Source organism: Ahaetulla prasina, chromosome 10 (genome assembly GCF_028640845.1).
Source record: "Ahaetulla prasina isolate Xishuangbanna chromosome 10, ASM2864084v1, whole genome shotgun sequence".
NCBI lineage: Eukaryota > Metazoa > Chordata > Lepidosauria > Squamata > Colubridae > Ahaetulla > Ahaetulla prasina.
In genome coordinates this window covers 24,411,757-24,425,150 of record NC_080548.1, presented here as the reverse complement: position 1 = coordinate 24,425,150, position 13,394 = coordinate 24,411,757, and the positions used below count along the sequence as shown (strand labels likewise).

General features: G+C 44.0%; 1 protein-coding gene across 4 annotated transcripts in view; it reads right to left on the bottom strand.

The window, feature by feature from the left end:
• Positions 1-4,220: 4,220 nt before the first annotated feature.
• The window catches only part of LSR (lipolysis stimulated lipoprotein receptor), a 35,280-nt gene continuing 26,106 nt past the window's right edge, over positions 4,221-13,394 (bottom strand). The window contains exons 5-10 of one of the 4 annotated variants that reach the window (XM_058195891.1): positions 12,257-12,403; positions 9,988-10,158; positions 8,853-8,912; positions 7,378-7,509; positions 6,621-7,246; positions 4,224-5,506 (exon numbers count right to left, since the gene is read on the bottom strand). In XM_058195891.1, the coding sequence (XP_058051874.1) occupies positions 5,471-5,506; positions 6,621-7,246; positions 7,378-7,509; positions 8,853-8,912; positions 9,988-10,158; positions 12,257-12,403 (1,172 nt within the window). In that variant the 3' untranslated portion in view covers positions 4,224-5,470. Of the gene's footprint in view, positions 5,507-6,620; positions 7,247-7,377; positions 7,510-8,852; positions 8,913-9,987; positions 10,159-12,256; positions 12,404-13,394 lie in introns of all 4 variants that reach the window. The other 3 variants (XM_058195892.1, XM_058195893.1, XM_058195894.1) reach the window with 3 other exon arrangements.

Here is a 13,394-nt window from a genome sequence, read left to right as displayed (position 1 = left end):
TTTGTCTCGGGTGCATACACTCCTCAGGGTCATCCCTTGTGAGAAAGAGTTCTTGAGAACCTGCCTGGAAACTTGCATATTGTGTCCCTGTATTAAAGGTAAAGGTTCCCCTCAGAAATACATGCTAGTCATTCCCAATTCTAGGGGGCAGTGCTCATCTCCGTTTCAAAGCCAAAGTGCGAGCGCTGTCCGAAGACATCTCTGTGGTCATGTGGCTTGAATGACTAAATGCCAAAGCGCACGGAATGCTGTTACCTTCCCACCAGAGGTGGTCCCTATTTTTCTACTTGCATTTTTTTACGTGCTTTCGAACTGCTAGGTTGGCAGAAGCTGAGACAAGTAACAGGAGCTCACCCCATTATGCGGTGCTAGGGATTCGAACCGCTGAACTGCCGACCTTTCGATCGACAAGCTCAGCATTTTGGCCACTGAGCAACCGCGTCCCTTGTGTCCCTGTATTAGTCTATTAAAAATCATTCATCTAATACGGACTATTACTACAACTAAAATGGAGTTTGATTTTGAACAGAGACAAGAAAAAGCTGGAAGGAGAGAAAAAATCCAGATTCAGTGTGAAAGACAGAGTAAATGTTTCAGCAGATGAACATAGGAAGAACTCTTAAGTTGCTTTTCTACATCTCAGCCCTGCCACATGGTGCGAGGGCACCACGAGTGCAAGCCGGCTTCAGTGCTGATGTGAGATGAGCCAGCACAATTGAGCTATTAATAATTTAAGAAATGAGAGCAACAAAGGGGAAGAAGGATGCTGATGAAACAGTCGCTCTTCTCTATTTATGTCCTTGAAAAAAAAATCATTCCTAGAGCACACCTAGCCAACATGGAAGATCTAGCCCAGGGTTCATCAAAGTGGTCAATATGGACTCTCAAGGATTAATGGGGCTATCTATGGCAGGGGTGTCAAACTCACGTCATGGCGGTGTCACATGACATATTGGAACTTTTTCCCCCTTTGCTAAACCGGGCGTGAGCACAGCCAGCATGCATCCGGCCCGTAGACTGAGAGTTTGAAAAATGGCTGGGAGTCAACAGGTGATTGATAAACGACGGAAGCAGGGGTGAAATTCAGCAGGTTCTGACAGGTTCTGGAGAACTGGTAGCGGAAATTTTGAGCAGTTTGGAGAACTGGCAAATACCACCTTTGGCTGGCCTCAGAATGGAGGGGGGAATGGGGATTTTGCAGTATCTTTCCCTGGAGTGAGATGGAAATGGAGATTTTGCAGTATCCTTCCCCAGCCACGCACACCAAGTCACACCACGCCCACCAAGCCACACCCACAGAACCGGTAGTAAAAAAATTTGAATTCCACCACTGGACGGTTAATTGGACTCAATCCCTTAGGATCTCTGTAGAGTTCCATGCCAAACAGTACTAATGGTGAGGTAGCTTGTGGTGAGACAGCAATAACCAAGATTAGTTGTTCATGTTACTATTATTATATGAATAATCTATGATAAGGTTCACAAAAACTTAATTCAAATTCTTAACCAAGTACCTAAGAATCTAAGGTATTATATATACCACTATGAAATCACAGCTGCCTCTTCACTTATAATTTATTTTTCGTAATACTAGTTAAAGTAATATGTATTAACTTATTTTCATATAATAAATATTTGAGGGATCAATGAATTATCTGAAACTTCATGAAGAGAGCTGAAGAGTTTGGGGATCCCGATCTATAGCAAGCTTCCCATCCCATTTCATGTTCCATGACTAGGACAAAAGCAAAAAGCATCCAGGTTACATTATTCTTGTCATCAGCTCCTGAAAAGAGGACCACAATATCTTAAGAAAATGGCTGAGTTCGAACATTATGCAAAGCCACTGTTTTTTGCTTGAATAAATTCAAATTATCTTCAACATAATTGGTAAACAACAGCTGGGATTTCTCATTGTGCTAAGCCAGATTCATACAAACCATATCTTAGCAGCTGAACCTACTGAACTCAGTGTTCCCGTTTTAAATGGCTTTGTGGTTGGATTCATTTAAAGATACTAATTTGAAATTATAGAGCCTGATTTTGTGGGGAGAACAGTGATTAGAAGCCTTTAAAAAAATCCTTTACAGCTGATCTAGATTTTTCCACTTATTCGGTTTAGGAACGAAGGATGTGTTTGTCTTAGTCACATTATTTCCGTCACTCAATAGATGACGAAGATGGCAGTAGCATTAACAGAAGCATCTATCAGACCTTCATATCCATCACTATCTCCCCTCAGGGAAACAATTTTTTTTCAATCTGCCACCATCATCTTCTTTCCTGAGGTCCATTTTTTAGAATCATGCATTGTCTTTCTGTTTCTCATCATCACAAGCATCCTAGTAAAGCTAGAGAAAGGATCAGCTGGACTAGAGTTTGAAGACGGGTTTTGACTCTACAGAATTGTACAGAAGATCGGTTTGGAGGCCCAGGGCAATGGTGAAACGCAGCTAAAAATAACTCATGCTCTCCATTGAAGCATGCAAGAGGAACAAAGGAGCAAAGGAAGATTTGCTCGACCAAAGGACCTGGAGGCACACAGCAATCAGGTGGTGGGGATTCAAAGAAGATTCTCTAGGTTACCTGGTTCCAATGGGAATTAATGAAAGCAGTAATTCAATTTATAATTAGAGCTAGTCACCAAAACAGGTTACTGTCTCTCTTCCCAAAGCCCATATTTTGCAAGTCGACATCTAGTGACTGAAAAACCCATTTTTGCAAACCATTAAACAAACATACAAAACGATTTTATTTGCGCGCTCAGCTCAACAGATTTCATTCCGCAAGCTGCCATTCTAAATCTTGTCAAAACAGTAGCAAGCAGTTTTGCTGAGTCATTGGATTCAGTATGGCAGGCTTTTGTAAAGGTCGTTTTTTCAGGCCCAGTAAAATGATTTGAGTATTGCGAAGTGCTAAAGGACTTCCTGAATGAAGCAGCGATGTTGCCTTTGGAAACTATTAGCATGGTATATTTCTTGGGAGGGCAAACAGATGTTTTTTCCCTTGTGTTTCGCAGTGTTGGAGAAGGTTGGACAGATCTTATATGGGAAAAGGCAGTTTAGGCCAGGGCAATTAAAGAAAACAGAATGGCAATGCATAAATTGGAGCAAATAAAAATAAATAGAAAGCTCAAGGAGCCTAGGATGAAAGTAGGTCAAGAAATAAAGCAAAATTGGATGGAAGGTACAAGGCTAAAGGAACAATTCGCAAGAATTATCTACCGAAAAATGGTAACTATTTATAGAGTCAGAAAACAGCAGAATGGATAAAGAAATCTGATCCGATACTGAACTGATGCTGCAGGTTCTAGCTATCCATTTAGAAAGTTCAAAAAAAAACACAACCCCTACACATTATTTATTGAGCCATTTATTTGAAGTTACTGGTTAGTGGGCTCTAAATTGCAAGTACAATAAATAAATAAATAAAAGGAGGAAGCTATATTGTTAAGATTTATATCTTCTCATCTTTGTACTATAGATCCTGGTCCCTTGCTGCTGATTTTCCCTACAAACAGCACTCTGTGAGATGGGCTGGGCTGAAGGGAGTGATGGGCCAAAAACCCATGACCAGTTTCCATGCCAGAGAGAGCAGCAGAATTCACAGGCTCTCAATTTCTAGTCCAAATCCTACATCACTACACTTATCTATAGCAGGGCTGTCAAACTCGCGTCATCACGTGACGTATCGCGACTTTTCCCCCCTTCGCTAAACAGGGCGTGGGCGTGGCCAGCGTGTGACGCATCCGGCCCGCGGCCCGCGAGTTTGAGACCCCTGATCTATGGATTCCATACCTAAAAATACTTTTTTTAAAATAAAAGAACTGCATCTTGTTCCTGTTCACCAGGATTCGCTTCATTCAAGCTTTACCATGATTTCACAGGAGTGTGAAACTGGCGGCCTGTGGGCTGGATGAGTCATGCACAGGCCACGCCCACCCCAGCTCCGTGAAGGGAAAAACCGCCATGAAACACACCGCAGTGGCTTATTGGGCAGGGGGAAAAACTTAGGAAGGACTCACCTTAATTGATCAGGCAGTTAAAAGTGGTGGCTGGAAGTTTGTACCATGAGACATTATTGCTTGAAAAGAATTAAACACACGGGACCATTTTCGTGTTGCTTTGTTGCTCACTGCAGCTTTGTTGCATGCAGTTTCAACCCCTACAAAATGCTATGCGTGTTTGTACACAAATCCTCGAGAACACCTGTTTATGTTACGAATAATACCCAAGGCACCATTGAAAAATCTCGCCTTTTTATTCAGAAAACACATCCCTACATTGTGAAGGCATTGAAGAATGAGGATAGTTTTTCTTGTTATATGGCCATTTCAACAAGATATGTAAAGATAGCTGACCTGGCTGGTGAACAGAACTCATGGAATGTCCCATTATATTATAATTCTACACAAGAATTATTGCCTCCTGTTGGACAGTTCTAAAGTATCATCCATCTATATTTATTTGTCTCTCTGTAAAACTGCAACAGAGGACTTAACAAGTTCCAGGAAAAGGTGAATGTAAGTCACCCAGAAATGCATAGGTGACTGTTTTCAAAATAAACAGCAACTGCAGGAATCTGTTATTTATTAAAGTGAACAAATCATTCACATTTTCTCACATACTCCAATATGGCGGGTAACTTTCAGACTGTATGTTTAGATGTTCAATATGTGACTTCACGCATCTGGAAGATAGAAGGGCTGGGAAGACTGGACTAAGACTAGTAACAGGAGGAATTTCAGTCCGCTTTGAAAATGCTGAACCTAGCTGATACAGGTGCTTTGTTCATTTTTATTTTCATTCCTATAAAAATTTAATCTCATTAAAAAAAATACAGAAATTGTAAAAAACAACACCTTGCTCGCTTATCACTTAAATATTTACAGCATCAGTAATTTCATACTCAGATTCTAAAAAACCCTAAAATTATACACACAGTCACATTATTTAAGTATCATATGTGTTTAAAGAACTCCTTTAAAATCAGAATGAAAAAGGTAATACATATAAATTCATCTTCTTTGGAATCCTCTTCAAAATTACAGGGGTGGGAAGGAGGAATAAAAGGCAAGTTAGGTGTCCATGTGGTATTCAATGAAATAAACAATTTCATTGTCCCTGTGATCACATCTGAAATTATCCTCTTTCCAGAATAGCACATTCAGAAACAGATAGCTGTGAAATTCAAAAGGGGTATTCAAAATGTATTTTACAATTTCTGTAATACTAAGAATCTTAAGGAATCTTGAAGAATCCTAGCCTGCCTCTGATGGAGATGAGCTACGACATTGAGAGGTGACCTGGTGCAGTCAGCCTGTCCTTTTGATGGCTGTTCAGATCCAGCATTAATGCTGTCCCATTTCATCTTTTATTCTCCTGGATAAAACCGATGCTGACACATGAAGAGTGTTCCTGTAGCCATTCATGGCACAGAGTCTCTCATATTCCAGAATGAGCAGAAACAATTAAACCACCAAGCTTTCTCTGCTGACAGCATGATTCTGTAGAGGGAAGGGAAAAATCAAGGTTAATCATACCATAAAATCTCTTCCAGTATCTTCAGAATCATTTAAGGTGAACAACACAAGATTAAAAGTAAACACCAGACTGGCTACACACACACTCATTTCGCAGACAGGCTCCAAGGTGCAAACATTGGCATCTTGGATCAGGACCTCAATGAGACATAAAAAAGATATAGCTAAATCCAGTATGATGGGGGGGGGGGGCTTTGCTACAACAGTGATTGCTAATTCGATCTTAAGGGATAGGGCTAATCCTAGGAAATCTACTTGATTTATCCCATGCGGAAAATACCTTTAATCTGGTCTGTGATTTGACTGGTCCTGTCTTACTCAACAAGGCATGACTGGGTGGGTTTACATTGCATTAAGTAGTGTAAATACAACCAAATACATGATAAGGAAAAATAATGCACAAACCATTCATACACACTTAGCAATAATGTGAATATTTTGATCAAAGGAACAACTGTAAGCCTAATAACTATAAAGCCTTAGTAAGACCACACCTAGAGTACTGCATCCAGTTTTGGTCACCACAGTATAAAAAAGATGTTGAGCCTCTAGAAAAAGCGCAGAGAAGAGCAACCAAGATGATTAGGGAGCCAGAGGCTAAAACATACAATGAACAGTTGCAGGAACTGGACATGGCTAGTCTAGTGAAGAGAAGGAATAAAGGGAGACATGACAGCATTTTCCAATATTTGAGGGGCTGCCACAGAGAGGAGTGGGTCAAGCTATTTTTCAAAAATAGATTACATATAGACAAGGAATAATGGATGGAAACTGATCAAGGAGAAATTCAACCTGGAAATAAGGAGAAATTTTCTGACAGTGAGAGCAATCGACCAATGGAACAGAAGTTGCCTTCAGAAGTTGTGGGAGCTTCATCACTGGAAGCTTTCAAGAAGAGACTGGACTGCCACCTGTCAGAAATGGTATAGGGTTTGTTTGGGGGGGGGGGTTGGACTAGATGACCTACAAGGTCCCTTCCAACTCTGTTAATCTGTATCTAACTTCGCCTTATCCAGGACATCTCCATTTATAAAGCATTACAATTGTGTGGCCTTCTCCCCATTTTTTTTAACCTCACCCTTCGCAGCTTGCGGTCATCCTTGCTGCGAGAAGACACAGATTCGGTCTCTGTGTACGGAGGCGGTGGAGGAGGAGGAAAGCCATTGCTATCTTCATCCCGGTTTTTCCTGTGGCCAGATCTCCCATTATAGGCGCTTCCATGATCCAGGTCTTCACGGCTACCTGCCCGCTGCTTCTTCCGCAGTGCTTCCTCCAAGAGCCGGTTATCATAATGGGTTCGCTCCAGATCCCGCAGGTCATCTCTACTTCGACTTCGGCGTCTACCGTAACGCTCAGAGTCATAACGGGAGTCAGGGGAATAATCGCGGTGATGGCATTCGTTGTCTGAGCCGTGCTGGCCCCGACCTCTGTGCTGGGAAGGGTAGGAGTCCCGTTCATAGTCATCTAGAGCATCTACCGAGCGGGAACGCGGGCGTCGGCCATAGCTTCGTGGTGGGGAGTCCTCATAACGGTCACGCCAAGGGGCGGGGGGAAGCAAGCGCCGGTTCTCGCTGCTCCGTACACTTTCCTCCTCCAGGTCACTGATGGGAGACATAGCCTGGCCACGCAGCCTCCCCATGCCCTGCCGCAGCTCGTAACGCCGATCATCTTCATGAAGAGAGCTTAGTTCACTCAACACAGAGGCTGGAAAACAAGACAAGAGAATTAATTAACCGTTCTCCTCCCAACACCAAAAGGCACACTGCTGTGACAACTCAGGGAAGTATTGACTGGGCACACTCTTGTTCCTATACAGAAGGACCCCAGCAAAGTACCTTTCTCAAGCCTCCCATTGGGCTGCCCTGGCCGAGTAGGGTCAAAGTTGGCCAGCTCCTTCTCCATGTAGTAGAGCACCCGCATGGAGTCATCCTGCTGGTTGGCTTGGATGCGATAGCCACTGCGGACAGCTGGGGAAGAGAGATCAGGAGCAGGCTTTAGGACATAGGGCGGTTATTTTTTTATTTTTGTTTTTAAGGAGCCATATGCCTTGGGTTCGAATCTCTGGTGCCACGTAACGGGGTGAGCTCCCGTGACTTGTCCCAGCTTCTGCCAACCTAGCAGTTCGAAAGCACGTAAAAAAATGCAGGTAGGAAAATAGGGACCACCTTTGGTGGGAAGGTAAACCTTTGGTGGGAAGCGTTCTGTGTGCCTTTGGTGTTTAGTCATGCCGGCCACATGACCACGGAGACGTCTTCGGACAATGCTGGCTCTTCAGCTTTGAAACGAAAATTAGCACCACCCCCTAGAGTCGGGAATGACTAGCACATATGTGCGAGGGGAACCTTTACCTTTACCTTTATCCCTTGGGGAGATTGCCAAGTAGGTTGGCAATCGTGTGATTCACCCACCACTGTCACCTTTGAAACTGAAATAGGAGGCAGGATCTTCTCTGCCGATTGCAATTCCCTCTTTTGTGCTTTGCACCAAGTGCTGCTGGTTGCAGCAGATGCAACAGGTGGCATGAAGCACACGGGGTGGGGTGGGAAGTTGTTGGGAGATTTAATTACCTCTTGCTTCAGTAATGAATTTAGAGTTAAACGAGAAAGCTCAAGGTTGTAAGACTGTCAACAAAGAGCGGGTGCACGTTCGCCCTTCTGTTAAGAGGGAAGATCTTCCTGCTGGACTGAGAATTTATCTCGAAGACCCAATGTTTGAAAAGTTCATCTTTTCAGCGCAAGGACCAGCCAGCCGATGTCTAGCAAAATCTTGCAGGCACAGAGATTGCACGAATCTCCAAAACAAAAACAAAAAATGTCTCAGGTTGCATCTCTTCAAAAGGTAGCTCTTCCGACAAGTGTTTGGAAGGGGTTTTGTTTAAAATGAGTCTGGTTTTAATTTTATGAAGCTTAGATGTCTTGGACTTCCACCCTGGTCATACTAGGTGGAAATTCGGCCAGCAGAAATCCTAACATAGCTGCACGGCACCAATTAGAGAAAAGTGGGTTTTGTTTTGTTTTTTCTTTCTATGCAGGAAGGGTAGATCTAAAAATTCAGCTGCAAAGCTAGTGGCACTCCATAAGCCAAGCACTACAACAGTGTTCCCTATTCTATGTGGTAGGAAGACGAATTAGCATCACCGTCAGCTGCAAACAGCTGGATCAGCCAAGTGAAGCAACGTGGTAATTATAATTCCTTTGATGAACAACATGTTTAATCATCAGCGTGAGCTGTTTCCCCACAACCAAGCATGCCTGATCAGACAGAAGCACACTATCTAAGCAAACTCGGTACTCCATTCCATGCTTCTTACCAGCATTTGCCACACTTTCTGTATCCCTCAGGAGAGGCACTTGGGAGCTGTTTCCACCAACTGTAACGCCATGAAAAGACAGAAAAAGATTTCCATAAAAGGGATGTGACACATGCAACTTAGCAGTAGGCAGGACAAACTGCCCTGTGGCTGTACTTGTGAATCCTAGCAGCGGCCTGCAATAAAACATTGTAAGCTATGCTTTCACTAAGCACATTACAGAACAAGCGCTGACAAGCCATAAAATAAGTGGCTAGTTGGCCTAACTTTCTGCTTAATACAAGAGAACCAGAGCATAACAAAAATCTGCTGACAGAAGATTTCCATAGAGAGAGAGAGAATTCTTCCCTTCCCCCCAATTTTGATCAACTGATTGCAATGGTCAAAGAGATCTAGCATTAGGGACATCCAGAAAGGACATCCAATTAGATTGAGGACAATCCAAAATGCAAGGGGACAACTCAAAAGGGTAAACCTGGGAGTAGCACAAGATCTTTTAGACCAGGGGTGTCAAACACAAGGCCCACAACGTGGTTGGATCCAGCCCGTGGGGCTGTCCTGGAAAATGTAAATGTAATGTCATCTTGGCCTGGTCTACCCAGTGGGAAAGGAAACATTGGACCAGCGTGACTTCGGCCCAGAGGTGAAATTCTCTTCGGATCGCAACTGGTTCACCATCCACACATGCACGGTGCACATCAAAAGCACACTGCGCACACGTGCACAATGTGCACCAAACGCACGCTTCATGCAGAAAAAGACTTCACTAAGTAAGTAGAACAATGGGGGGGGGGAGAGCTGTGCCATGCGATTTAGCACGTGGCACAGCTGATCGTCGGAAATACCAGTTTGGATGAACTGGTAGCTAACTACTGGATCTCGCGAACTGGTAGCATTTCACCCCTGCTTCGGCCTGGTCTACCCAGTGCAAACAGGAAACATGCCAGCAGTTTGGGGAATGGCATCAAGCTGGCCACGCCCGCCCAGTTGGCCACGCACACCCCCAGCGGTCAACCATAGTCCTGATGTGCCCCTCAATGAAATTGAGTTTGACACCCCTGTTTTGGACTGTTAATTCCACTAGCTGCGAACTAGTTGTGGGGCAACATAAATTCAGCCTAGACAAGCCACTTACCTGAGCTGGCTCGATCATAATCCACTCCGTACCCATTGTACATTGGAGACATTGGGCCCATAGGGATCATGGTGGCTGGGGGAGCTGATTTCAATGGATTGCTGGAGGCATAGATACTGGGTGCATAAACACTGGGGACTCCCGATGTTGCAGCTTTCCCGGCTACATACACTGGAAAGAGAAAGATTTGTAAATAAAGGGCAGGTGTTTGCTTTTTAAGACATGATGCACGTGGCAAAGTGGTACGGCCCTGCAGAACACTTGGCAGGGATTACAACCCCCAGTTATAGCCATTAACCTTGAGAAGGTGATCCCTGGATAAAGCTTGATTTCTTTGCGGCCTTCTAGGATTAATAATAGTGCTTCTTCTCCAATTTAATGATCTTGGGTTGGGAGGAGGAGGAGGGCATATGGTGGTAAGGGATGCAAGTAAAGAATCACGGAATATTGATCATCTGTGTGGGTAGTCCTCGACTTATGACCACTTGTGCAACAATGGTTCGAAGTTGTGACAACACTGATAAAAAAAAAGATGTCTTGCAACCTCACAATCACAATTGTGATTTGGGCACTCGGCAACCAACTCACTCTTATAACAATCGCTGCAATCTGTAGTCACATGATCACAATTTATGACTTCCAACCAGCACAATCAATAGGGGAAGTCAGATTTGTTTAACAATCCTGGTTTCAAAAAAATAAAATAAAAAATGGCCCTAAAATCTGGTCCGATCATATGATGCTTTGCTTAACCACCAAATCACTTAGCGACCAGAATTCCAGAGTCCTAATTGCGATCATAAAATAAAGACTCCCTTTGCTTACAACATTCTTAGGGAGCCCTTTTAAGTTTGACTGTAAATTAAAGCATCAGAAACAAAATAGTGTAACTTTAGACACACCCTGAATACACCCAGTTTAGGAATCTAGATAGGCAGTCTGAACTCTGTTTACTGCTGTAGTTTGGAGCGGGATGGCCTCAGTATAACCTCCCCTCTCCAGCCATGCTTTGCTAAGCATTTCTTCCTTACCCGTGGCCTAGAGCAGCCAGCAAGGGATTACAGCAGGGGAGGGATTCAAAAATTTTAGCAACCGGTTCTCTGCCCAGTTGCTGGGTGGGTGTGGCCATGGTGGGTGTGGCCTACTCGGCCCCCTGCACCATAGGGGGAGGGGTGTTTTCCCCCTCCCCAGGCTCCGGAGGCTTTCCTCGAGCCCGTTTCCGGACTTCTGGGAGGCCCGTTTTTCACCCTCCCAGAGCCGCCATGGGGGCGCTGCACTTACCTGGAATCCAAAACGGGCCGCATGGGGACTCCTGAGAGGGGCAGGGAGGAGAGGGGCCAACCAGGCTTTACAACTAACGGTTCAGTGAACCAGATGTAAAATTAGCATCCGGTTCTCCCGAACTGGTAGGAACTGACTGAATCCCACCACTGGATTACAGCACTCCCAACCAGTGGTAAAATCTGAACCAGTTTACTATCAGTTCGGTGGCTGCGCACCACACACCAGTTGTGAGGTGCGCGCACGCGCAGTGCACGCCAGGAGGAGGCATGGGAAGGAAAGTAAGTAGAACAGCACATGGGAGGGGTGATCAGCTGTGGCGCGCGATCGTCAGAGCCTTTTTTTACTTTTTTTAAACCATTTTTTAACTACCTATTCAGGCGAAAAGGTAGTAAAAAATGCTTTTAAAAAGTTAAAAAAAATGTTCTGACGATCACGCACCATACTGTCATCGTTGGAACCTCTCTTTTTTCACTTTTTTAAAGCATATTTTAACTACCGGTTCCGAACAACCGATAGTAAAAAAAAATCTCAAAATAATTTTTAAAAAAAGGTCCCACGATTGCGCGTCGCTCAGCTGATCGTCGGAACTTTTTTTTAAAAAAAAATTTTTTACTACCAGTTCAGCGAACCAGTAGCATTTTTTATTACCGATTTGGATGAACCGGACCGAACCCGTAACATTTCACCCCTGCTCCCAACCCAACACAGCTGGACTTTGGAACGTGGTGAACATTTTGCTTGAATCAATACGATAGCGTATTTATTTCTTTGCGTTTCTTCTACTTACAAGAAGAAGAACCTGTTCTTTCAGACCAGAACATTTTGCTTGAATAAATACACATAACGTATTTATTTCTTCATATTTCTCCTACTTACGAGAAGAAGAACCTGTTCCTTGAGACCCGAACAACGACAGATGTTTTGAGACAATCTGTTTAATCACTTCCAGGGAAAGCTGAAACCGGATCTGTAAAGGGAAACTTACGTGCTTCGGGGCAGCAGCACTTCTCTGGACAACAGGGACATCGAAGATAGCAGCAGCAGGTATGGGGGCAGCACTGGCACCAACAGATTCCAAGGAGCAGGAAAACCAGAAAGAAGGCCAGCACAACCAAGACCACAAAGACCCAATCTAGGAAGAAACCACGGGAAGCGGCCCTCAGAGATACAACCAACGAATCCCATTGTATCGAGAGAGTCAAATATTATATGTTTGTTAACTTCTACCAAGAGTCTATAAAGGTGGGGGAAGCAATCCCAGCATCTCACAAACACAGGGGTCTCCAACCTTGGCAACTTGAAGACTTGTGGACTTCAACTCCCAGAATTCCTCTGGGTGGAATTCTGCTTTGCTGGCTGGGGAATTCTGGGAGTTGGAGTCCACGCTTCTAAAAGCTTCCGAGGTTCATATGGTAGCATTTCCTACAAAACTTTAAAGCAGGGGTCTCCAACCTTGGCAACTTGAAGACTTGTGGACCAACTCCCAGGATTCCTCAGCCAGCTTTGCATTGCTGATCTGAGGGACTCTGGGAGTTGAAGTCCACAAGTCTTCAAGTTGCCAAGGTTGGAGACCCCTGCACTAACAACACTCCGTTTGGTATCTATAGGAGATTTAGTTTAATTATATGAACTGGGTGCAGAGGAGGACGCCCAAAAACATAGATAAGGTTTCAAAAAAAATCCCTTCATTTGAGTCTGGCCAGTGGAGCAGAACCCCAAATAAAGGGAGTCCGTGTAGACTTTAAGATAGCAGTCCTTAGCAAAGGATGGGCAGACTTCTGGAATAAACTGATCTGTTCAGTTGGCCATTTCAGGTGCAATTTCTCCATTCCTCTTTATATGGGTAGTCCTCGACTTACGACCACAACTGAGCTCCACATTTCTCCAAGTGAGACATTTGTTCAATTAATTTTCCCCATTTTATGATCTTCCTTGTCTCAGTTGTTAAAGTGAATCTGGCTTCCCCGTTGATTTTGCTTATCAAAAAAGTCACAGAAAGGGAAGGGTGTCACATGATCTCGGGACACAGCAATGGTCATAAATATGAAACGGCAAGCATCTGAATTTTGATCACACGATCATGGGGCTGCTGGAAAGGTCGTAAGTGTGAAAAATGGCCATAA